Here is a 27,474-nt window from a genome sequence, read left to right as displayed (position 1 = left end):
CTCTACCACCACTCCTCCTCTCCACAGACCTTTGGCTCTTCAATGACCTCTGCACAGGCCTCTCCACCACCTTGCCTCCTCTCCACAGGCCTCTTGGCTCTTCACTGGCCTCTGCATAGGCCTCTCCACCTCTCCTCAGCCTCTCCAATCTCCGCAGGCCACTTTGATCTCCACAGACCTCTCCGCTCTTCATAGCCCTTTCCACAGGCCTCTCTGCTCTGCACAGGCTTCTTGGTGCTGCACAAGCCTTTCCACAGGCCTCTCAGCTGTGCACGAGCCTCTCCTCCAACACGGGTCTCCCCTCCAGCCGGCCTTGGCTCTCCTCAAGCCTGAGGAGAGCCCAGGTACTGCTTTGCTCCAGGAAGCGCCTCTCTTGTTACATGTCTTTGCCCTGTCTCCCTCCCTATCTCATCCCCACAGAATCCCCCTCCTCTATATCTGGTAGCTCGCCCCCCAAGCCACCCTTTGATGCCCCACCTACATGGCAGTGACCTAAGCATGGGGCAGGACTTCCTACCCCTCAGGTTCTCACAGTTAGTACAAATTCCAAATTCAAGTATAAATAGTCCATGACCATCATCAACTTAGTATAGTCTAGATCCCTGCTCCATGTTCAAGATTTCTCTTGGGAAAAAAAAAAAAGAACCTTAAAATTAAACAGAAACATAAAAAGATATCTCAATGAAAGACATGTAAATCTTATTGTTTTTTGGCTATGACTAAAATTAAAAATTGTGCCATCCATCTTAAACTATCTCATCCTATTTCAACAGTCTCTTCCTCAAAAGTAATTAACAAAATATTATTAATAGGTTTATTAGAAACTCAAATGGTTTGTTCCAACTTTCTTATTTCTAAAAAGGAGAAAACACAGATCAGTAAGAGATGGCTACATTGCTCTTTCATACTCACACTTGGTGAAATGTATTTCTCATCTTCATCGATTTCTAATGGTACAGCAATCAATTTCTGGAATGCCTTCTTCATTTTTTCTCGATCTCCGATGGCAAAATAACTGAGGATTAAGTTGTAGCCTGCCTTCAGATTTGGCGCCATGCTCATTATGTGTTCGAATGAATTAATGGCATCTGAATACTGACCCGTTTTAATAAATGTAACGCCAATGTTCTGCATTATTTTTATCCTAAATAAAATTAAGCATACATGAGACTTAAAAGACTGAATTCTCCAGTGTAGTATTCAATATCTACCAGAGTATATTTTAAATTTCTCATTTTTAAAAATGTTATTGTCTTTATCCCCATATGAATATATAATACATATCTTCACCGATATAAAAAAATTCATTTGTTTTGAGTATGACACACAGTAATTACCATTATATATTTACACAGTTGTAGAAGTATATAACCACATAATTAAGCCATTTCTATTTCCCAAAAAAGAAAATCTTGGGGCTGGGAAGGTGGCTCAGTGGTAGAGCACTTGCCTTGCATGCATGAGGCCCTGGGTTTGATTCCTCAGCACCACATAAGCAAAAAGAAAAAAGCCAAAAGTGGTGCTATGGCTCGAGTGGTAGAGTGCTAGCCTTGAGCTGAAGAGCTGAGGGACAGCACCCAGGCCCAGAGTTCAAGCCCCATGACCAGACCCCCCCCCCCAAAAAAAAAAGTCCATTAAGTCATTTCTCATTTTACCAGCCCTAGGCAATCACCAATTTACTTTGTCTCTGTTAATTTTAGACACTGTATATAAATGGAATCATACAACATGTGATACTGTGTCACACTTCATTTAATTGGCCTAATCATCCATTCTGTAGAAAGTATCAGAACTTATTGCTGCCAAACTCATTCTGTAATATGCAGAGAGTAGTGGTTAATCTTCCTTGTCTACTTTCAGCTTCTTGACCTGAGCAGATGCCAGTTTTCTGGCTCTCCAGCATGCAGTCATTGTTAAACTATCCAGCCTCCAATCATATGAACCAGTAGCTATTCTGCTTTTGCTTCTCTAAAGAATCCTAATTAATACAGACTTATACTAAATCTTACTTTAACAATTATCTACTTAGTGGACATTTCAGTTATTTCCACTTTTTACTATTATAAGTAATGCTGTTATAACAATTCATTTACAAGCCTTTGTGACATGTTACGTTTTCATTGCTCTTGTGTACCTATCTAGGAATGGAATTCCTGTATGTCTAAACTTTTAAGGAACTGCCTGTCATCCAAAGTAACTGTGCTGTTTTACATATCCAATACACAAGGTTTCCAATTTCTCAACATCTTCATGAGTAATACTAGTAGTGTGTGTCTTCTTGAGTTGAGAACAATTCCAGTGGATGGGACCCCAACCTGTTTCCAGCTGCTTCTCTTACATGCCCCCATTTCAACTACCTTTTCAAAATTAACTGACTAGGCATGAATGCTTATTTCCCTGACTCATCTCATATGTACTTTATCTAGAGTTTGAGCTTTCTCTCACTGAAATAACCTATTTCAAATGTACCTTCCTCATAAAATCTTACTCTTAATCATTATTCCCTCAGATGAATTACTGTAGCACTATCTCAATGACTAATTAAGTATTTAACACATACTATCAATATACTGCATTTCTCCAAATTAGCTCATATTTGGGTCTTACTTAGGTCAAAAGTATGTTAAGGATATCGTGTTCCATAAGCTAAATGATACTTGCTGACATTATTAAGATACTATCTAAAAACTCATAAAAGGTGACAAATACATTAATTGTCATAGTTCAATTGTACCCTGTGCTTACAGGAAAATGTAACCAGTAAATACACTGTTTCTCTTCTTGAATACTGGAGAAAACATCCTGACTTCCTCCTCTTCTTCTAAGGTTCAGAAGTAATCCCTTCATTAGAAAGATTGACAAGGGAACTTAGATCCTAGCCTTATATTCTAGCCTGATTGATTATAAATGACTGCTGCTATGATTTTTTTCTTAGCATAAATTGTATAATATACTACTAAGCCTGCATAGTAAATTCTACATTGATCAAGGAGTTTAAATTAGTTTCACTTGATCACATACTATGCCTTTGTTTTTCCTTCCTTTTTTTTTTTTTTTTTTCTTGGTACTAGTACTTAAGTATCAGGGCTTAAACTCAGGGACTCATACACTTGGCTCAGCTTTTTGCCAGTTAATTGGAGGTAAGAGTCTCTCAGACTTGTCTACCCAGACTGTCTCTCAAATTTTTCTATAAAACCTTGACCCTCAGATCTCAGCCTCCTGAGTAACTAAGATTACAGGCATGAGTACCAGACACACAGCTTAACTTTAAAATTAACATTATACAAATGCAAATTCTATGCCTCCATCAGAAAGAATGACATTGCCCCATTTGTTAGCAAATGGAAAGACTTGGAAAAATTATATTAAGTGAAGTAAGCCATGCCCAAAGAAACATAGGTCCCATGGTTTCCCTAATTTGCAATAACTGTAACTATAACTATACATCTAGGACAAGCAGGTCAAAAGCTATGTATATATGAACATATAAGATGATGCTAAGTGAAATGAACCCCAAGATAGGGACACAAGTGGTTTTATCTTTCTTGATGTTGTTTTTAATGTATTTATAATGTACTATGGGATTTTTCTTTTGTTTCTTTTGTATGTTCTTCCCCCATGGTATAATCCCTGATTTTTACTGTATTTGATTCTGGTGCCCTGCATCTTGTACATACATTTTTCTAATTTGGGGAGAGGAAGGGAAATAACAAAATGCTGAAATAAGGATACAGGTTGACCCACCGTAACAATGAGATGTACAAGACACTATGTTGAAAACAAACTTTACAACTTGGGAGCAGGAGGGAGCAGTCAGGGAGGTGGGGAGGGAAGGGATGGTAGGGGAAAACAAAGGAGGCAACAATGCTCGACAGGAAATGTATTCATTACTTGTGTAGCTGTAACCCCTCTGTACAGTATCTTTACAATAAAAAATATATACAAAAATACAAAAAACAAAAACAAATGCATCCAACTAGTCATAAGGGAAGAGAGAATAATATTACATATGTAACATACACAGACAATTCAAACTGTTCAACCCTGACAACAGATCATAAGAGTTACCATGCTTCTGAAAAACAAATTTGAATTTTACAGTTATCATAGTGTATGTAGACTTACCTCATTTCTTTATGGACACTTGGGATTTGATCTAAAGCCATTCGGTAGAATTTGATAGCTTTGGAGTAATTTCTTTGCTTTAAATAAATATTTCCCATATTCACCTTCAATATTCCTAATTTGAAAAATAATAGATGTGTAACATTTTCATTTTTGTACTTTTTTGATATTTTAGATGACCTAAAATTCACATGGACTGAAGTTTTCTCAAGTTATAAAACTTCATACATGGTCTAAAATTCAAACTCTGTAACAATGTGTTCAGCACTAATCTGTGAGAAAATGGAAAATGGAACTGAAAGATAGGTTGAGTCCTGAAAATATGGCTGGAAACAACTAATTTACACTGTAACAAAATATTCTGCTAAAAAAAAAAAATCCACAATTCAGTGACATTTTGCAATTAGACTCAATTATACTGCTTACATTTTAATAGGATACTAAGGAAAATGATGTTCTGATAATTTTAATATTGTAGTAAAATAACAATATAAATGCCATCTACAAACTCAAGTCTCAAGGATATATTCACATAAATTTTATGTGAATGAATGTTCCATAAGGTTGCCATGGCTCATTCTGCTTATATCAGAATATATTTTTTGTTTACTAGCAAAGAGCACACTTCATCCCAACTATTCTTCATTTGTATTTGTGTGGATTTGCATTTAAATAATTGCTGTTTTTGTGGTAGTTGGTTGGCACTCAGACTTTCACACTTGTTAGGCATGTACTATACTGCCTGTGCCAGGCTCACAGATTTTTATAATGCTGGTTATGTTTAAGGATAGAGTCTTTTTGCTTGGATCAAATTAGAACATAATCCTTGTATTTATACTCTATTATTTACACTTTTTTACCATATCAAGGATGTAAGACACCACACCCAGATTTTTCTGTCAACATGGGAGCATGTGACGTTTTTATCTGGTTAGCCTCAAACTAAAATCTTCCCAAACTGTCTCCAAGTTTCTAGGATAAAAGATGTGAGCCACTGGACCCCAGCTTACAAATAGTATATTTAAGCAGGAAACTTATCATAAATGTAGATTTTTTAAGAGCATCTATTATTTCATTTCAAGAAGACATATAAAGTAAGGAGATATAAAGTAACACACAGAACAGTGACATGCTTTTTTGGAAAAATGGGTCATATATACTTACCTGCATTGCTGAACATCTTATTTTTCACTATAACTTGATATGTGTTTAATGCTTCAGTATACATTTCATTAGCTGAATACTGACTGGCCAAGTTGAAAAGAACCTAAGGAAGAAAAGACATATAATGACCATTAGAGGTCCCTTTCACTTATAATTGTTCCAGAGATTAAAATTCTATTGCAAAATCAGTTGTTTGTATTAAGACTCTGAGCTAAATGTGAAAGTAAGGTATGTAAAAGTAAGTATTAAGAGACCCCTTTTTATTTGCTTAGCCTTTGAGGACTTGGCTCACTGAAGATACTACAATATAAATATAAAGAAAGTATATCTTCAACTCTGAAGAAATTCTGCTAAAACTTAAAAGCAGTATTTTTTCTCACTGCCTTTATACATTATCTTATTTCCTTTTGACTTGACAGTCAACATCAGAACCTTCAGAGCATGATCGTAAGCAACCTTCAGGAAATAGTGAGAGGATAGGGATTCATAAGTACTAAAGATATTTTAAAAACTAATTTAAAAATCTTTACATTAAAAAAAGATTCATAAACTAAACATTGTTATTCATCTTATTTTGTGTACCTATGAAACAATCAGATTTTTAAAAGAAAACAAAAAGACAACAAACAAAAAGAGTTCAGGGAAAAATTAAGGACAGGGATAGGATGATCAATAGGTACCAAGTTAGAGTAAGACAGTTTTAAGAAGTCCTGTTATGATACTCTGCACAGCAGGATAATTGTAGATAATGATATATCATTCAGTATTTTAAAAATCTAAAAGAAAGGAGTGTGAATTTTTTAACTATACAGAAACAATTGTTTGAGAGACAAATATCCTGAACCTGACTTAAATATTATACTATTGATCAAAATATACATATATATAGATGAATACTTGTACACATATGTTACACGAAGCCCATAAATCTGTGTATTCTTTATATTTGTTATAACTCAGAGAAAAAATAAACCTTAAAATTTTTTGAGGATAAAAATATGACTTTTGACATCAAGCTTATTAGTCAAAACATAAATTAAACTTAGCACATATTTCAATACTTACTGAGTAAGTTAAATCCAGATTGATATTCTCTGGAGTTGTAACTTGTTCTCGTTGTCTCACTAAGACTCTTTCCATTCTTCCTGCATCTTTCGCTTTTTCTAAGGCCTGAAATCAGATTTATACTTTGTAAAATAATTCTGCACATCCAATGATTTCTATGCATTTGGGAACTACCTACGTGAAAACTGGCTGACCTCATTTCCCACCTTGGACTACCCGGATGTCCTCTGTACTCTCTGTACATAAACTTCCTTTAGCAAGAGACAAATCTTGGTTTATAATGGAGCTCACTCACCATCAGAATTTACTGTGGGGTTTTTCAGGGAAAGTGTCAGAAACTAACTTTAGGCTATGTCTGCTCCAAGATTCTCTTTGCACATACATCTTTCCATCTCCTGGTGCCTAATACCTTCTCTTTCCTCCTAAGTGCTGAATCTTGGAATATTTTAATTCAGTCTTAGGAAATAGAAATTTACATAGATTTTATTCAGCTTTTGGGATACTCAAAATACAAAGTAAAGGACAACTATTGCTCAATGCTGCAAGAGATGCTGAGGTGGGCTCCCAGCCTTCTCAGAAGTCCAAGAGTCTTTCATTGATTTATGCAGACAAATGTAACCATAGACATTGCCTTTTTAAAACTAGAGTTTAAAATTTCAACAGTTCAGCCAGTTACTGATGATTCATGCCTGGAACTCTATTTATTAAGAAAGCTGATAAATCCCAGCTCAAAGACTGCCAAGGCAGAAATACCAATTAACCAACAAAAATCCAGAAGTAGAGGTGTGGCTTAAGTGGTAGAGCACCAGCCTTGAGTTAAAAAAGTCAAATGAGAACAGGACACCCTGCATACAAGCACAAGCACAAGCACAAGCACACACACACATGCACACACACACACACAGACACACACACACACACACACACACAAAACAACAGAGTTCTATGATCAATAAAAAGTGGGGGTTTGTTTGTTTGTTTTTTAACTAATCATTTCTTTCTTACACTTTATGTGTGGCAAATAGTATGGCTTGAACTCAGGGACTGGACAATGTCCCACAACTTCACAACTCAAAGCTACCTCTTGAGACACAGCTCCAGTTTAGGATTTGGGTGGTTAATTGGAGATAAGAATGTCTCAGACTTTCCTGCCCAGGCTGGCTTCAAATCATGATCCTAAGATCTCAGCTAGCTGAGTAGAAAGGACTACAAAAGGGAGCCACAGGCACCCAGACACTAATAGTTTTTATACTCTAAAAAGATAGGTTCAGCTGGGCGCCGGTGGCTCACGCCTATAATCCTAGCTACTCAGGAGGCTGAGATCTGAGGATTGCGGTTCAAAGCCAGCCCAGGCAGGAGAGACCGTGAGACTTCTATCTCCAATAAACCACTAGAAAACCGGAAGTGGTGCTGTAGCTCAAGTGGTAGAGCGCTCGCCTTGAGCTGAAGAGCTGAGGGACAAGCGCCCAGGCCCAGAGTTCAAGCCCCACAACTGCCAAAAAACAAAACAAAACAAAAACAGATAGGTTCACATATTACAAAATCAGTCCATTGTGTTGGTATCTGAGCTGTGAAGTTAAGATTGTAGTTAATGACTCTCAATTTCATCTTTGCAAAACAAAAATATCTGTATGTGTGTATCCTTAAAAGCAGAAACACACATCTATATTGGCTAGTTTATGAACTTACCAATTTTAAGTCTCCACAACTATTCGCAATACAGCTTTCTTCTACCAACTCATTTACTTTTTTCTCTAATTGTCTAATCTTTTCTTCTGGACTGTTAAAGAAAAAAAGCAGGTATAGTTTGCATCATTTTGCCACAAATAATCTATAGTAATATTTACTTTCAATATGCTCCTAAATTTAAAAAATAGGTCACAAATGAGATAGATGTTTTTAGAACTGTCCTATGATCCAGCTATAACACTCGCGAATTTATCCAAAAGACATGAATGACATACATCCATGTTCATTGTTGCAATATTCACCAAAGCCAAGTTATGGAAACAACCCACATAACCTTCAGTGAATTAATATATCTAGAGTAACATTAATTAATCCAGAGAGAGGAAGGGTGAAGAAATGTAGTCAAAATATTCAAAGTACTTATATAAAAATGGAACCAGGTAACTTGAGGAGATGAGTAGGTTTGAGAGAATGATGCAAAGGTTGGAACTGATTAACATGCACTATATTCATAAAATGACATATTGAACTGAAGCACCTTTGTACTACCTATAATGAAAAAATAATTTTAAAAACATGTTTCAGCCAGGTGCCAGTGGCTCAGGCCTATAAACCTAGTTACTTAAGAGGTAGAGATCTGAAGATTGTGGTTTGAAGGTAGCCTGAACAGGAAAGTCAGTGAGACCTAATTAGTCACCCAATAAAAGCCAGAAGTTGGGCTGTGCCTCAAGTGGTAGAGCATTAGCCTTGAGCCAAAAGGCTCAGAGACAGCACCTAGGCCCTGAGTTCAAACACAAGCCTGGCACCAAAAAAAAAGTTTCCATGGCATGGAAGAGCAAATTTATTACTGTACTTAATAACATTAGAGAATTAGTCATAATAATACTAAAAAGAGCTAACACTTATGTAGCACAAGCATAATAAATCACACTGAGACAAGTGCTTTTCACTCATAAATTCATTTAGTCCTCATAATATAAGTACTATCATTTCTACTGAAAAGGAAACTGCAAGTTTACAGAGTTAGGTATTTTGCCCCAAATCACAAAAGTAGTAAGTTATAGATCCAGGATTTAGACCCAACAAAGTATTCAAGGACCCTGGATAGCACCCCAAAAAGAAGGTTTTTCTTCTCTCCTCATTCTCTTGGCATCATAATGATGGAGAAAAGCCAAGAGAATCAAAGCGCCAAATCAGGAATGCTATTATTGAGCAGTTCAAATAAATATCCACTAGGACTGTCTTCCTCCAGATCTCCTGCAATGTATCATAATAAATCTAAATTGTGTGTTTTTCAGTGAGATCAAAGAAGGATATTTTTAGGAGAGGATCACAAGGACTTAGTAGCTATGTGCATATGATCATATAAAATAATGCTTATTGAAATGAACTCTTAAGAAAAACAGAAGCAAGAGGTTTTCTAGTGTATCGTTTGTCGTTCTCCTTTCCCCCCCCCCGCTTGTTTTTTTTTTTGTTTTTGTTGATGCTTTTGATTTCTATACTCTTTGTCTTATATGTAAAATTATCTGATTTGGGGAGGGGTCAGCAGTGATACTCACTAAACACTATGTTGGAAATGAACTACATACACAGCTTGAGGAGTGTTGGGAGGGAAAAAAATTGGGAGAAAAGGGAGGAGGTGACACTATTCAAAAAGAAATATATTCATTACCTGACTTATGTAACTATATAACTGTAACCCTCTACACATCACCTTTACAATAAAAAAGCAAAAAGTGTGTTTTTAAATTTATCTTCTGAGCTGAGGGACAGCACCCAAGCCCAGGGTTCAGGCCCCACAACCGGACCCCCAAAAAAAAATTATCTTCTGTTGTTAGCTGTTGAAAAGATCTTAAATGACATATTTAAATAAGAGAATGGGGGAAAAGGAGACGGGGAAGGGGGGATAGGCAGGGAAGGGGCAGATGGGAAGGGATGGTAAGGGGAAACAAAGGAGGAGGCAACCATGCTTGATAAGAAATGTACTCATTACCTTGTTCATGTAATTGCAACCCCTCTGTATGGTATTTTCACAATAAAAAATAAAAATAAATAAAATAAATAAAAATATATACTTTTATTAATAAATATGCTATCATGAACAAACAAATTTTCTGCAGAGGTTCCTCATTAGCCAAAAAGGCAATGTAAGTCATTTATACAATAGCCACAAGTACTGAGCTTAAGAATTACAATTTAGCCAGCCACTCACTGGTGGTTCATGCCTATAATCCTAGCTACTCTGGAGGCTGAGATACAAGGATAACAGTTCAAAGACAGCCCAGGCAGATAAATCTGAGAGGCTTTTATCTTCAATTAACCATCAGAAAGTTAAAAGTGAAGCTGTGACTCAAGTGGTAGAATAACACTTGAGCGAAAAGGCTGAAGGAAAAAAACTGACAAAAGAATAGCATCTAGCCCCTGAGTTCAAGCTCCAGTACCAGCACAAAAACTGTATTACAATTTAAAATACACCCAGAAGCAAACCAATGTAGTGCTTAATAGCATCTGCTCTGAAATTAGATCAGTGGGATTTGATCTCAGTCTTGCCTTATTAGCCTTAGTCAATCAAGGTTACTGAATTCCCACTCTCACAACAAACTGGTGACAATAATAGCTCCTCCTCTATTTTTAAAGCCCTTGAAACTGCCTGCACACAGCAACTGCTCGGTAAATATTAGCTGCTATTACCATTTGTAAAGTACAAATGGATACCATAAGTTTGGTGCTGCAGGCTAGACAACAGCCCAAAATTAAGCTAATTCTGTGGAAAATTAAATTGTTCAGTCTGAAGATGCAGTTCAGTAATGAAGTGTCTGATCAGCAAGTGCAAGGCCTTGGGTTTGACCCAGCACCTAAAACATACAAAAATGAAATTAGTCAATAATAATGACAAACTAGCTTGTATTCTCTTAGTTTTAGTCTTTGAAATGTCCTTTACAATAATCATCTTGTAATCATCACATTTATAAACCCATTTGGCCTCAGATTTAATTACTACTGGCACCTATAAAAACCAGACCACCACTGGCCGCCAGTGGCTCACACTTGTCTAGGTACTCAGAAGGCTGACATCAAAGTTCAGAGCCAGCCAGACAGGAAAGTCCATGAGACTCTTCTGTCCACTAACCACCAAAAAAGCCAGAAGTAAAGCTGTGGCTTAAGTGGTAGAGCATCAGCGTTAAGCAGAAACAATGTCCAGGCCCTGAGTTCAAACCCCAGTACTCACCCCACCACATACACACAGAACAACAACAAAATCACACTTTATCACATAAAATTACACAGAACACATACAATTGATAGGTTTGAGTCTTTTGCTAATTCTAAGAACTAGAGATGGCCTTTTAAAAAATCATTATTATTAAGGAGTTGTAAAGGGGTTATGATTCTATAAATCAAGTAATGAGTATAATTCTTCTCAGACAATGTCACCCCTTCCTTTGCTTTCCTCCATTTCCCCCTCTCATCTCCACAAGTTGCATGGTTCATTTTTTACACAGTGTATTGAATATTATGCCCACATTTGTTCACTCTTCCTCCCTCCAGTCCTGTGTTCCCTTTGCCCTGCTAAAAAGGTAACAACAACAAAAAAAAATGTTTCTAACACACATTTTAAGTTATGTATTTGAGGGAAAAACATGTAGCCACAACACGCCAACAGCACAAGCACCTGCATACCTATCTTCATTCTTGGCTTCCAAGGGAGGAGCTGGTCCCCGTGACTGACCCAGGGGATCAAATGCAGAGCCTGGGACAAAAATCCAAGACTTCAGTTACTTTGCAACCCAAAAAAACTGAAGAAAATATGAAATCTTACACAAGTTACTTCATTTACCTACTTATTAAATGGCTTAATATCTAATAAAAGAATACAACATGTGTCTACATAAATATTTCATGTTAGGAAATTGGGTAAGATTTGTTTTTGCTAGTCCTAGGGCTTGAATTCAGGGCCTAGGCACTGACCCTGAGCTCCTTTTGTTCAAGGCTAGCACTCTACCACTTGAGCACAGCACCACTTCCAGCTTTTTTTGTTTATGTGGTACTGAGGAATCAAACTCAGGGCTTCATGCATGCTAAGCAAGCACTCTGCCATTAAGCCATATTCCCAGCCCAGAAACTGGTAAAATGATTAATACATAGGAAACTATATAAAGACTTACGGATTAACATGTAAAAATAAAAATACTCTATTGGCATTTGCATCTGTATACCTAATATGAGCTCTGGGCTATCAATTGGTTATAACCTGGTACTAGCTTTTTAACTTTCATCAGTAATATAATATTAATTTTGTCATTTTTTATTACTTAGGTGATTAAATAAGATTTTTCACCTTTCAATTTTTAAATCAGGCTTTAGCTTACATAAAATAAAATGAACATATTATAAGTGCATAGTTCAATACATTTTGACAAATTATACATTGAAACAACTACAACCCCAACTGAACTATACAAAAATTTTCTCACTCATTTCATCTCCTTTATTTTGGGGTAAAAGTACAACATGGGATGAAACCCAAGGCTTTGCACTTAGACATGAGAGACTAGTGTCCCACTCTTGAGCTATATCACAAGCATCTTCCCTCTTTTATTAATGGTACCTAAAATAATACAGTATCCTATCATCAGTGACATATTAGATTTTCTTTAAAATGTATATTTGTATACCATTTTAATATATTTACATACCAGTAAAAAGTATGTGTGCATGAGAGAAAGAGAGAGAGAGAGACCCCTTAAAAATTAGTAGAGACAGCAAAACAAACCTCTCAGTGCTGCTTTGGTAAAACCAGCTGCTCTCACTGCTGTCATAGGTCGAGTAACTCCATCCTTCAAGGAAGAGGAATCATTGAACAACTGCTCTTAAATAAGATCTACCTCTATTTTATTCACAATTCTACGCATAACACACAGCTTTAAACAGCCCCAGGTTTTAATAGTGATTTTTAATTACTATATGCTTATTACTTACTTCCGTGTCATTGTAGATCAATGCTATCTCTATTTCTGTTTCCCTCTAAAGTTTTAATTCCTTAATCCAAATAGGCTTTTCTCAATTTGAAAAAGAAAATTAGATACTTCCATGCCCATGAAAGAAGCACAAAAATGCTGTGACGTGGCATAAGAGAAGCAGGTTCTAGGTGTTTTGAGCAATCCAACTCCCAATGGTATGTACACGCCCCAACAGGGCTTCACTAGAAACCCAGGTCATAAATCTACTTCCTACTGAAGTAGAAGTACAATCCAAACTTAGTTCACAGTCTCAAGTTTGAGGGTCACTATGGAAACAACATCCTCTTTAGAATTTTAAATATATAACAAAGGGAAAAAATTTTGGTAACAAATCCTTGATAACATTTTCAGATTTCAAGAAAGGCATAAAACTAACCACCACAGAATAGACATACCTGAATAGCCCCTGTCATTGGTCTTCCCAAGGATGATGCCAGGGATGTCTTGGACTTATAATAAAGAGAAAAGTAAGTTTTAAAGATTCTTACAGCATCTACCTTTAATTTCAAAACCAAGTTTAAGAAGTTTTCTTCATAAGTCTTTTCTTCCATCTATCAGCCAGTAAGCTTAAAGTAATTTTCTTATTTGCCACCTCAGGTCATAACCAGGTGTAAGCAAGCTGCTATTCAACATCTCTGTAAATAAAGTTTTACTGGAACACTGCAAAGCCCTATCCATCTACACACTATTTATGGCTGTTTTTCATTACAAATATAGAGTTGGATGGGTAACTGTAATACAGACCACATTATCTGCAAAGCCTAAATTATCTGGCCCTTCACAGGAGAATTTATTGTGAACAGTATCAAGAATTAAAGGCTGATGAGTAAAAGTATGTTTCCTATGACACACTGTTAGTTATGTGACATAGAAGGCTACTTTCCCACACTATGAAGGAACACTATGAAGGAAAGTATCCTGGGTCTTTTTTCTCCAGCCACTTCTCTGACCCCTGAATTCCTGATTCTTAATCCTTATAAGGACTAAGAGATACTTTCTACCTCATTCTTTTCTTTTGCAACCATTCCTCTTTTAATGTAAGCTAAAATATCCAAATTGTATGTAATTTGGGCAAAACTAAAAGGTTTATCTTTTTCCCAGAGGTCTCTTAAGACTCAAATGCATACAACTGAAATACTTGTCTTAACATTTTCTTTTCATTTATTGTGAAATTATTATAGTTATAAACATCATACACTAACAGAACATCTTATTTCACATAAAACAGATGAATAAACACAAAAGAGACTTGGTTATTTTATGAAGAAAATGAACAGAAGTCTATTCACAAACATAAATGGAAGAAGGTAACATAATAACTGACTAAAAAGCTCAAATCATGGCTGGGAATGTGGCTTAGTGGTAGAGTGCTTGCCCAAGCATGCATGAAGCCCTGGGTTTGATTCCTCAGTACCACAGACACAGAAAAAGCCAAAAGAGGTGCTGTGGCTCAAGTGGGAGAGTGCTAGCCTTCAGCAAAAGAAACTCAGGGACAGTGCCCATGCCCTGAATTTAAGCCCCAGGTCTGGCAAACACACACACACACACACACACACACACACACACACACACACACACACACACACACACACACACACACACACACACACACACACACACACACACACACACACACACACACACACACACACACACAGCTCAAATCAGTTAATCATATTATGTATTTTTTTAATGTCTGTCACTCTCTGAAATGGAAAATCAATCTGAATCTTGAACTGAAAGCCAGCTGAGATTGTTTAGAACTGCCTCAAGTGAAATTATATATAAGAAAAAGCATCTTAATATTTTCAGCTTACAAAAACCTACCCCATATCCAGTAGCTATAGGTCTAGTAACTGCCGTGCTTGGTATTTTAGCAGTTACCTTCGGGAGGAAAAAGAACATAGTTAACAGAATTCACATTAAGCTATATTAATAGAAACTGGGAAAGAAATGGAAAAATATAGATATCAATAAAATAGTTACATAAAAATTAGTATGATTTCTTCTAAATTATCTTCACTGTTAAGAAGCTCAGTTATATGAAATATTGAGAAGATTCTATTTGAATTTCATTTTCAAGGAGAAAACGGATTTTGGAATGGTCTGAGGTACTGACAAGAAAGATCTGCCTTTACGCCCACATCGATCACTCTAAACACCTGCTGCATTCTCAGTACCACCAGGCACTGGCCTGAAGAACAGATACACGAAGTAGAGGCAGAGAACTGGTTTTGAATCTCAGTTCTCTCTCAACTGTGCTTATTTTTAATATCTTTCAACCTAAATTTGCTCCTCTTTCAAATAAAGATACAAAGTATACCAATCACACAGTTGTAGCTAGATCATATGGGACCATGCAAGAATAAGTGTTCTAAACACATTAGCTGCTTGGCCTATTTGTTTGAAATGTTTGATGAAATGCCACTCATAGAGGGATGCTATTTATGATTCAAAAGGCAGGAAACAAAGTAATTTCTTAAAACTCAGTTTGATGCCAAGTACTAGTGGATTACACCTCTAATCCTAGCTTTTTATAAGGCTAAAATCTAGAAGTCTTTAGTTCATGGCTAGTCCAAGAAGAAAAGGTTTGCTATACTCTTGTCTCTAAAATGGCAAGCAAAAAGCAGGACTGGGACATGGTTTCAAATGGTATAGCACCAGCCTAGCAAACATAGGTCTTGAGTTAAACCTACTGATTTTCTTCCCCCTCCCCACCCTAAAGAAAAGATGCATTTAAATGCACTAGAAAAGAGCCAATACAGTACAAAACCACCAGATCTCAAAATAAGGACAAGGGAAGGCTAGGGAGGCAAGTCTGAATTTGGGCTGCTTTTATCCTACAGGCATCTATTTCTTTTACAAGCATGGCTGAGAATTTGAACATAGCTTCTGACAGACTTAGCCTGCAGAAAAACTCTGGAGATAAGGGCCTGCCAAGGAAGAAACCCTAAGACTCCTTTATGCTTGGCTTGCCATCTCAAAAGACTACAGCTACAGGGCTGGGAAGGTGACTTAGTGGTAGAGTGCTTGCCTAGCATGTATGAAGCCTTGAGTCCAATTCCTCAGTACCACATAAACAGAAAAGGCAGGAAGTGATGCTATGGCTCAAGTGGCAGAGTGTAAGCCTTGAGCAAAAGAAGCTCAGGGACAGTGCCCAGGCCCTGAGTTCAGGTCCCAATACAAGCCAAAAAAAAAAAAAAAAAAGACTGACAATTTCAGTGGAGAATTGGAGAGGAGGAGGAGGAAGAGAAGAAAGAGAAGGAAGGAAGGTGGAGAAAGGTGGAGGATGGAGGAAGAAGGAGGAAAGAAGAGAAGAAATAATAATAAGCCAAACATGGTGCTATATGTCTGTAATCCCAGCATTTGGGAACGTGGTCAAGAGGGTCATGAGTTCAAGACCAGTTTGAGCTACAAAGGAAGATTCCATTGCCAATAAAGAACAAACATAAATAAAACAGACAGAAACAAATATATAAATAATGATTCTATTTTTGTTTTATTAATTTTTAAATATTTTATTATATTTAAGTAGCTGTACAAAGGAGGTATCATTTAACAAAGCAGCTTAAAAATACAATAAATCTTGATCAATGTCACCCCCTTCAACATTCCCACCCCCTAGAGTGCTAAAAGTCTGATACTTCCCAGCAAATAGCAAACCTATGTTTATACTAGACTTTTATTAAGTTAAAAAAATGTGTTGAAGCCAGGTACCAGCGGCTCATACCTGTAATCCTAGCTACTCAGGAGGCTGAGATCTGAGGATCTCAGTTCAAAGCCAGCCCAGGCAGGAAAGTCCGTGAGACTCTTATCTCCAATAAACCACTAGAAAACCGGAAGTGGCTCTGTGCCTCAAGCGGTAGAGGGCTCGCCTTGAGCTGAAGAGTGCAGGGTCAGCGCCCGAGCTCAGAGTTCAAGCCCATGACCCACCAAAAAAAAAAAATGTGTTGAAATTTTATAGAATACCAAAAGAACAGTTATGGAATAAAAATTTCTAAGATAACAAAAAATGAAAATGGAATAACAAAACATAAAAGGCAAATAAAAATAAAAGGCAAAAAAGGAGAGAAGATGAAACTGAAAAGAGGCATGGGGGAAAAAAAAGGACAAAACAGTAAACTTTAAGCCAATATTTTCAATGACAATATTGCCCAAAGCTATCTATAAATTCAATGCAATACACATCAAAACCAACATTCTTCAATGATATAGAAGAAGCAATCCAAACATTCATATAGGATAATATAAGACCCCGAATAGCAAAAACAATCCTTAGCAGGAAGAACAGTGCTGGAGGAATATCAATGCCAAATTTCAAACTCTATTACAAAGCTGTAGTAATTAAAACAACAACAAAGAAACGAAAAGAGCTTGGTACTGGTGCAGGAATAGGCCTGAGGACCAATGGAATAGAAGACTCAGAAATGAGCCTACAGACCAATAGCTACCTAAGCTTGATAAGGGAGCCAAAAACACAGGATGGAAGAAAGACAGGTGCAGAAATCTGAAGTTAGATCCTTATATATCATCCTGCACCAGAAATCAATTCCAAATGGATCCAAGTTCTCAATATGACTAGATACAAAAAAAAAAAAAAAAAAAAAAAAAGACTAGATACCCTGAAAATATCACAGGGAAGGACAGGCAAAACATGAAGGCTTTGTGGTCAAAACTTCCTAAGATCTGAATCACAACAAATCAAAGAAAGTCTGGATAAATGGGAATGCATCAAACTGAACAGTTTCTGCATGCAAAGTACATAGCTAGCAAGACAAATAGAAAGATCCACAGAATGAGAGAAGATCTTTACTAGCTATGCATCAGACAAAGGCCTGATGGCTAAAATATACTTGGTGCACAAAAAATTAACCCCCCAAAAGAATAAATCCTCAAAGAAACAACAAATCCATTAATAAGTGGGCTAAAGACTTAAACAAGAGACTTCTCTGAAGAATAAGAATGGCCAATAGACACAATGAGAAATGTTCAATATCTCTGGCCCTAAAAGAAACACAAATCAAAACAACATTGAGGAGGGGCCGAGATGGTGACAGAACAGTAGGGAAACACTGCAGCTCTCTCCAACCAAATAGAAATAGAGAGTTCGGGTTTCAGTGCTCCGTATCTCCAAAGACCAACAACAACAACAAAGGCTATTACTCCGAGACAGGAAATGGAAAAAAGGGAAAAGGGAAAAGCCTCAGAACCTACACAAAGACCGTAAAGCGGGAAGTCCCTTCCCCACCCCTTGTGGCTGACAGGGCTCCCCGCCGGAGCTCCGTGCACTCAAGCGCCTGGCTCAGGACCCACCAGGGACCACAGAACCACAAGCATCCCAAGGCTCCCAAGAGCTGGTGCCGACCCAGAGAATAGAAACAGAAAACTGGGAATGCACAACCTGCACGAGGACCTACCCCAACCCCCAACCCCACCCCCGCGGCACCTCCCCAACCGGTGTAAGCAGCCCAGCTCAGCCTGGAGCAGCAGCCGGCCATGCAGACTCCCAACCCAGCGCCTCATTCCCCTACCCAGCTCGGGGAGACAGTGACTGCAGTGGTGGCAGCGAACGACCCCAGACTTGCAGGGTGGTGTGGCGCCTCTATATACAGGACTGTTTAAACAACACAGCCCAGCCTGGGACAACAGCGGCAACCAAGATGGTGGCAGCAGTAGCAAAGGATCCCAGACTCAAAGTGCTACCCAGCACTAGCCAGCGGAATCATCGAGCCCGGAGCAGGTGGGCGGCAGCAGTGAAGAACCCCAGACCCACAGCACCAAATGGGACAGCACAAACAGTGGTAAAGGCTGGGAAACACAGACCCAGCCTGCACCACTACCTAGCACAGTCCACAATCATCTCAACAAACGTGGAACACGGTGTTGACCAACAACCCACAGCACACAACAACAGCCATGTGCCACAGATGACTAGACAGCTCCCAACCAGTACTAGGAAAAGCCCCACAGGGACACACACTCCCCACTTAACCCCCCTGCCATGGGAGGCCAGCACTGGTAATAACCCACCAGAAATTAACCTTGCCCCCACCGACACCTGGGCTACAAGTACTAAGGAGGCTGAGAGCTGTACAAGTGCCCCAGCAACCATTGGGTACACCCAGCCCACCAGTCTTGACTAACAGCACCCCTGGGAGGGAACACAAGCAGTCAAGATGTGGGGTCCTTGACTAAAGGCAGGAACTGCCTAGGTTATCCAGTAGACAGTTGAAGAAACCCTACCTGGGTCCTAGGCAGGAATCCTAGCTATCTTAACTGCCTGCCCCTGACTGGTCAGGATCTGAGGGCACACCCCAGCAGAGGGCGGAGTGGGTCTAGCCCTACCGTGGGCCAGACCAACAGCTGGAAAGCAGCCCTTCCCACAACAGAACCTTGGACCAAGTAAAGTACTCTCAACCTACCCAGGGCCAAGAGCAAGCTACATCAATTGATCCAGAACTAAACAAAAGTAGCCACCTAGTGACCAAAACAATCAGAGCCTGGAATTGGGTCTCCAATAATCCCTGAATCCACATACGAAAATCACAGTGAAAAATTACAAAATTCATCAACAGCCAAGATAGTAAACCAGACTCAAAGACCAGCAACCACACAGGGAAGAACGCCAGGGGAAGTGAAAAAGAAATGGAAGTCAAACTCTACATCCAAGAGATGATAGAGGCAATGCTCAAGAATTAAAATGAGAAACAAATCAGAAATTGAAAGAACAAAGGCGTGAGCTATCAAAAGAGATCCAGGCTCTCCAACAATAAATACACGCAAAAATAGATACAGAACACACCATGGAGCCAGGTGCCGGTGGCTCACGCCTATAATCCTAACTACTCAGGAGGCTGAGATCTGAGGATCACGGTTCAAAGCCAGCCTGGGCAGGAAAGTCTGTGAGACTCTTATCTCCAATAAACCACTAGAAAACAGGAAGTGGGGTTATGGCTCAAGGGGTAGAGCGCTCGCCTTGAGCTGAAGAGCACAGGAACAGAGTTCAAGCCCCACGACCAACAAAAAAAACAAAAAACAAAAAAAAAAAACACCATGGTAAAAGATGAGATTAATACTCTAAGGAATGATGTAGAAATTACAAATGGCTCAATTTCCTCTATGAAAAATTCAATTTCCTATATGCAAACCACAATGGAAGCCACAGTTAATAGTGAATGAAATGGAAAATAGAGTATCAGATATTGAAGACAAAATGCAGGCACTGGGAAAAAAAGTAAGAGATATGGAAAAAAAAACTCAAAATATGCCAAAGGGAGGCCCAAGAACAAGCAGAACGTGCCAAGAAATTTAACTGGGGTGGGCAAAGGGGAAGAATACCAGAATAAAGGAATGCAACACTTATTCAATAAGATCATCACTGAAAACTTCCCCAGTCTTAAAAAAGAAAATCTTACCTACATAATAGAGGCCTACAGAACACCTAACAAGCAAGATCCCAGGAGGAACACTGCTAGGCACATAATAGTAAAAAATGCTAGATTTTAGCAATAAAGAAGCAATCTTGCACACAAAAGAAGGAGCTATACTACAATGGGGAAAAAAAATTAGAATCACTGCAGATCTCTCCACACAGACACTGAATGCAACAAAGCCTGGGAAAGAACCATCCGAGCCCAGAAAACCAGTAACTGCCAGCCCAGACTGGTATATCCAGCGAAGCTAGCATTCACATTCAATGACAAACTAAAATTTTAATCGTAAAGAAAAACTACATGAATTCATAAACAATAAGCCAGCATTAAAAAGAATACTAAGAAAGGGATTATAATCCGAAGAAAGCAATCGAGAACAGGGATCCATACCAGATAGATATCGTTAGGAGACCAACTTAGTAAACACAGGAGGGAAGGAAAGAAGAAAAACTTAGGAAAGTAAGAAAATGACAGGAAACACAATATACCTCTCTGTAATAACCATAAATATTAACCAACTCAATTCACCAATCAAAACAAAAAGAACTACAGATTGGATCAGAAAACAACATCTATCAACTTGCTGTCTGCAAGAGACCCACATAACATCCGAAGATAAAAGCAAACTCCAAGTGAAAGGATGGAGGAAGATCTACCATGCAAATGCCCCAGCAAGAAGGCAGGAGTTGCCATTCTGATACCAGATAAAATAAACTTTACATTAAAATCATTATGAAAAGACAAAGAAGGTAACTACATAATACAGGGGACAATCCATGAAGAGTTTATCACCATTGTCAATCTATACGCAACATCAGTGCACCCAAATATGTTAGGCAAATACTCTCTGATTTACAGGAAAAGCTGGATCCGAATAAAATAATACTAGGAGACTTTAATACTCTCTCCAAAGGACAGGACTACCAACCAAAGAATTGGCAAAGAAGTCTCTGAAATTAAATGATGTCATCTCTCAAGCAGAAAACTGACATATACTGAGTTTTCCACCCAACAACAACCCAATACACATTTTTCTCAGCAGCCCATGGAACTTTTTCTAAAATAGATCATATATTAGTTCATACAACACATTTAAGCAAATACGAGAGGATTGACATAATCCCCTGTATTCTATCTGACCATAGTGGAATCAAACTAGTTCTCAGTTGAACAAGGCATACAGTAGAAAAAAACTCAAACACATGGAAATTAAACAGCACATTGCCGAGCAACACAAGTGTCACAGAAGAAATTAAAAAGTGCCTACAAAAAAAAAAAAAAGTTCCTACAATTCAATGAAAATGACGACACATCACAAAGAAATCTATGGGACACAGCAAAAGCAGTCCTGAGGGGCAAATTTATTGTTCTCAGTGTGCACATCAAGAAAACAGAGACAGACCAAGTAAAAAATCTCATGATGCAACTAAAACTGCTAGAGAAACAAGAAAAAGTTGAACCTAAAGTTGCTAGATGGGGCAAGATGACCAAAACAAGAGCTAAAATTAACAAGATAGAGATTAAGAAAACTATCAATAAAATTAATTTTTAAAAAGCTGGTTTTTCTAGGGCTGGTAAGGTGGCTCAGTGGTAGAGCGCTTGCTTGCATGCATGAGGCCCTGGGTTCGATTCCCCAGCACCACATAAGCAAAAAAAAAAAAAAAAAAAAAAGCCAGAAGTAGTGCTGTGGCTCAAATGGTAGAGTGCTAGCCTTGAGCTGAAGAGCTGAGGGACAGCACCCAGGCCCAGAGTTCAGGCCCCACGACCAGACCCAAAAAAAAAAAAAAAAGCTGGTTTTTGAAAAATCAATAAAATTGATGGATCACTAGCAAGATTAACTAAAAAAAGAAGAGAGACCCCAAATCAATACGACTAGAAATGCCACACATCCAAGACATCCAAACAATGATAAAGAAATATTTCTAGACTTTATACTCACTAAGGAAGGAAAACCTAGTGAAAATGGATGAATACCTAGAGAAATACAAATTGCCCAAACTGAACCAAAGAGAAATAAAACAATTAAATATGCCAATAACCTACAATGAGATAGAGGAAGCAATCAGAAGCCAACAAGGAAAAGCCCAGGACCAGATCCATTCACAACAGAATTCTATAAGACCTTTAAAGAGGAACTAATACCCATACTCCTCAAGCTCTTCAGAGAAAGAGAAGCAGAGGAGTAATCCCAAACTCATTCTATGGAGCCAGTATCACACTCATCCCCAAACCAGGCAAAGACCCAATAAAAAAAGAGAATTACAGACCAATCTCTTTGATGAACACAGAAGCAAAGCAAAGCTCCTCACTAAAATTCTAGCCAACAGAATCCAGAAACGTATCAAAAAAATCATACATTATGACCAAGTAGGCTTCATCCCAGAGATGCAGGGATGGTTTAACATACGTAAATAAATACATGTAATCCATCACATCAACCAATCCAAGGTCAAGAACCACATGAATATCTCTCCATTGATGGAGAAGAGGCTTTTGATAAAGTACAACACTCATTCATGTTAAAAGCTCTGGAAAAAATAGGAATAGAAGGAACATTCCTTAAAACAATAAAAGCCTTATATGACAGACCAACAGCCAATGTTATACTTAATGGGGAAAAACTACAACCATTCCCCTAAAAACAGGAACAAGGCAAAATGTCCATTCTCTCCACTTCTCTTAAATATAGTTCTGGAATCCTTAGCCAGAGCAATAAGGCAAGAAAAAGACATTAAAGGGATCCGCGTAGGGGAGGAAGAAGTTAAACTATCTCTTTTTGCAGATGACATGATTTTATATCAAAATGATCCCAAAGGCTCCATCTCCAAACTCTTACAGCTTATAAACTACTTCGGCACAGTAGCAGGATACAAAATTAACCCACAAAAATCAGTCACCTTTCTGTATACCAACAATGTACAAGCAGAAAGGGAAATCAAGGAAACAACTCCATTCCCAATAATCTCAAAAAATAAAGTATCTAGGAATTAACCTAACCAAAGAGGTAAAGGGTCTATTTCATGAAAACTATAAAAGCCTAAAAAAAGGAATCATAGAGGATACCAAGAAATGGAAAGATCTCCTATGTTCCTGGATAGGCAGAATTAATATAGAGAAAATGGCCATACTACCAAAATTGATACGCACATTCAAGACAATTCCCATTAAAATCCCAATGACATACTTTACTGAAATAGAGGAAACAGTCCAAAACTTCATATGGAACAACAAAAGACCTAGAATAGCTAAAGCAATTCTAGGCAAAAGAAACAATGCAGGAGGGATCACAATACTGATTTCAAGCTCTACCAAAGAGCCATAATAACAAAGACAGCTTGATACTGGCACAAAAAGAGTCTGGAAGACCAATGGAACAGACTAGAGGACCCAGAAATAAAACCACATACGTACAGTCAGTTTATATTTGACAAAGGAACAAAGACTTAGATTGGAAGAATCATAACCTCTTCAACTACTGGTGCTGGGAAAACTGGGTGGCCACATGCAGAAAACTAAAAGTGGACCCTAGCCTGTCACCATGCACTAACATCAACTCAAAATGGATTAAAGACCTTAACATCAAATCTGATACTCTGAAACTACTGCAGGACAGAGACACACTTGAACTTATAGGCACAGGCAAGAACTTCCTGAACAGAGTCCTAGGGTCACAACAAATTGGAGAGAGACTCGATAAATGGGACTACCTTAAAATAAGAAGTTTCTGCATAGATAAAGGAATACCAACCAAACTAGAAAGAAAGCCAACTAATTGGGAAAAAAATATTTACCAGCAATATATCAGACAAAGGTCTAATATCCATTATACACAGGGAACTCAAGAAGCTAATCCTTCAGAAATCTAACAAACCAATCATGAAATTAGCAAGGGAACTAAAGAGAGACTTCTCAGAAGAGATAAAAATGGCAAAGAAAATGAGGAAATGTTCATCATTCCTGGCTGTACCTTACCCCAGTCAGAATGGCCCACATCCTAAATTCAACCAAATATAACCTCCCCTATGATCCAGACATACCACTCCTAGGCATCTACTCTGAACAACAGGAACTAGTATACAAAGACACATGCACCTCCATGGTCATTGCACCATTGTTTACAATAGCCAAGATGTGGAAACAACCCAGATGCCCCACTACTGATGAGTGGATCCAAAAATTGTGGTATATACAACGGAATATTATGCAGACATTAGAAAGGACAAAATAATGGCATTTGCAGGGAAATGGATGGAACTAGAGTGGATTATTTTGAGCAAAGTAAGCCAAGAACAAAGAGAAAAACGGCACATGGTCTCCCTGATATGTGGATACTAAAGCCAAAATGCAAGAATATACGACAGTAAACAGGACTCAAGAAACAAAGGACAACCACCCACTTGGTCCTATCATTGCTAAATGACTCCATGTTCTTGACCATATATTGGGTAGATATATGCACGCAATGGAAAGAAGCCAGAAGGAGGAATAGAATAAGTGGGAAACGGAGCAACATACAAAAAAGGGGCCCATCAGCTGCACTGGACATAGAAGAAAAAAACTAAGCAACCCAAAGACAGCGAAGGGAAGGGAGGAATGAGAGGGAAAGAAAGAGGGAACAGCCTACACTAAGCAAAAGGAAAGAAATGTAATCATCACCTGATATGGAAGAAATAATTTGTATTGTCAAAGCTCAAAGAATTCACAAACTTTATAGACCATGATAAGGACAATTTGCCTTGTGAAGGTTAAAATGTGTTTGTGACTTTAAGTATCACTATTCCACAAAACTGTGAAATATGTAAAATTTATATAATCACCTAATCTCAATTTTTTAAAAAAAGTGAGAGAAGGGATGGGTTAGGAGGGATGGATGACAGTGTTGTCAAACACCTCGTAATCATATATTGTTTTGTAGAATGGGAACTTCTTTGTACAACTACTTAAAGATATAATAATTAAAAAATGTTTTTTAAAAAAAACACAACATTGAAATTCTACCTTATCCCAGTTAGAATGGCTATTATCAAGGAAACTAATAATAACAGATGCTGGCAGGGATGTGGCCAAAAGAGAATGCTGATAGGAATACAAAAACTTGTTCAACAACTCTAGAAAGCAGTATGGAGGTTAAACATATAACTTCCCTATGACCTAGCAATCCCACTCCTGGGCTTTTACCAAATGACCACAAACTAGCCCGCATGAAAGTCACCAGCACAACCATGTTCACTGAAGCATTGTTTGCCACAGCTAAGATATGGAATGAAACCAGATGCCCCTCAGTAAATGAATGGATCAAGAAAATATAGTATAAATACACAATGGAATTCCATGCTTCCATCAGAAAAAATTATATTGCCACATTCATAAGAAAATGGAGGGGCTGGGAAGGTAGCTCAGTGGTAGAGCACTTGCCTTGCATGCCTGAGGCCCTGGGTTCGATTCCACAGCACCACATAAGCAAAAAGAAAAAAGCTGGAAGTGGCGCTGTGGCTCAAGTGGTAGAGCGCTAGCCTTGAGCTGAAGAGCACAGGGACAGCACCCAGGCCCAGACCCCACGACCGGACACACACAAAAAAAAAAGAAAATGGAAACACTTGGAAAATACATTAAGCAAAGCAAGCCAGACCCAAAGAAACACAGGCTACATGGTTTTGGTCATTTGTAATAACTAGAATGTGCCTATAAATCTACAAGTAAATCCAATGGATAGTAAAAGACAAATAATTACACTTGGACATGATTGATTAAACAGCATTCTAAACATTCACACAGTGAGAACAAAGAAGGATATTCGTAGGAGAGGATCATGATGACTCAATATCTATGTGCATATGACCACATAAAATGCTTATCAAAGTGACCTCCAAGAAATGGAAACGGGGTTTTTTTTTATTGTATGGTTTGCAGGGTTTGTTTCTTTTTTTTCCTTTGGTTTATTCCTTTTTTTTTTTTTTTTTTTTTTTTTTGTCAGTAGTGGGGCTTGAACTCTGAGCCTGGGTGCTGTCCCTGAACTCTTCAGCTCAAGGCAAGCACTCTACCACCTGAATGTTCAACAGGAAATGTACTCACTACCTTACTCATGTAACTGTAACCCCTCTGTACAGTATCTTTATAATTAAAAAAATTTTTAAAAGAGGAAAAATAAATGAAAAAGAAAATCCCAAATATCCCAACACCCCCCCCAAAAAAAGAGGATAATCTTAGGAGAAAAGCACTGGATTGTAATACCCAATCACCTCCTCATATGTATATAAAATAATATACATACTGAAATGAACTCCAAAGATAAGGAAACAAAGGGCCTTTTCTTAATTTGTCTTATCATTTTTTAGATGACTCTGTATTCTCTACCGCCTATATAATGTATACATATGCACATCTGAGGGAAGGTAGGGGGTAGGCACAGAATCAATGGAAAATCGGTGAAAAAGTGCAGCAGTGGAGCCTACTGGTTGCATTGGACATTGATGAATGTAAACCAAGCAACTCATGGATGGAAATGAGAGGGAGGGAATGGGATAGAATGACGGAACAGATGATACCAAAGGATGGAAATGTACAGATGATGCCAAAGGAAGGAAATGTACTTATTGCCTGACATATGTAAAAGTAAGTAGCTCTCCCCTCCTCCCAAATCACCTCTAAAACAACAACAAAATAATGAAAACTAAAAAAAAAAATCCATTGTATCATAAATTGCTTTGTTAAATGACAAAAAATTCATTATATAACCCAAAATTAAGGTAAATAAGAGGACTGGGTTAGGAAGGAAGGAAGAATGTTGAAAGGGGTGACACTGATCAAGATGTAGTTTCATAAATTGCTTTGGTGAATGTACAACTACTTAAAGATAATACAAATAGTTTAAAAAGAACGTATAAGTCGGGCACCAGTGGCTCACACCTGTAATCCTAGCTACTCAGGAGGCTGAGATCTGAGGATCTCGGTTCAAAGCCAGCCAGGGCAGGAAAGTC

The 27,474-nt window shown here is 38.0% G+C and overlaps 1 protein-coding gene across 3 annotated transcripts in view; it reads right to left on the bottom strand.

Moving 5' to 3' along the window:
* The window catches only part of Ift88 (intraflagellar transport 88), a 125,860-nt gene that overhangs the window by 86,181 nt on the left and 12,205 nt on the right, over window positions 1–27,474 (bottom strand). For 2 of the 3 annotated variants that reach the window (XM_070003169.1, XM_070003168.1), the window contains exons 4-12: window positions 14,892–14,948; window positions 13,460–13,513; window positions 12,818–12,881; window positions 11,725–11,794; window positions 8,044–8,134; window positions 6,355–6,459; window positions 5,290–5,392; window positions 4,126–4,240; window positions 913–1,144 (exon numbers count right to left, since the gene is read on the bottom strand). In XM_070003169.1, coding sequence (XP_069859270.1) covers window positions 913–1,144; window positions 4,126–4,240; window positions 5,290–5,392; window positions 6,355–6,459; window positions 8,044–8,134; window positions 11,725–11,794; window positions 12,818–12,881; window positions 13,460–13,513; window positions 14,892–14,948 — 891 coding nt within the window. The remainder of the gene's footprint in view (window positions 1–912; window positions 1,145–4,125; window positions 4,241–5,289; window positions 5,393–6,354; window positions 6,460–8,043; window positions 8,135–11,724; window positions 11,795–12,817; window positions 12,882–13,459; window positions 13,514–14,891; window positions 14,949–27,474) is intronic. The other variant, XM_070003166.1, reaches the window with a different exon arrangement.

This window comes from Dipodomys merriami, unplaced genomic scaffold (assembly GCF_024711535.1).
Source record: "Dipodomys merriami isolate MVZ:Mamm:240054 unplaced genomic scaffold, mDipMer1.0.p SCAF_6, whole genome shotgun sequence".
Taxonomy (NCBI): Eukaryota; Metazoa; Chordata; class Mammalia; order Rodentia; family Heteromyidae; genus Dipodomys; species Dipodomys merriami.
This window is presented reverse-complemented; position numbering and strand designations above follow the sequence as displayed.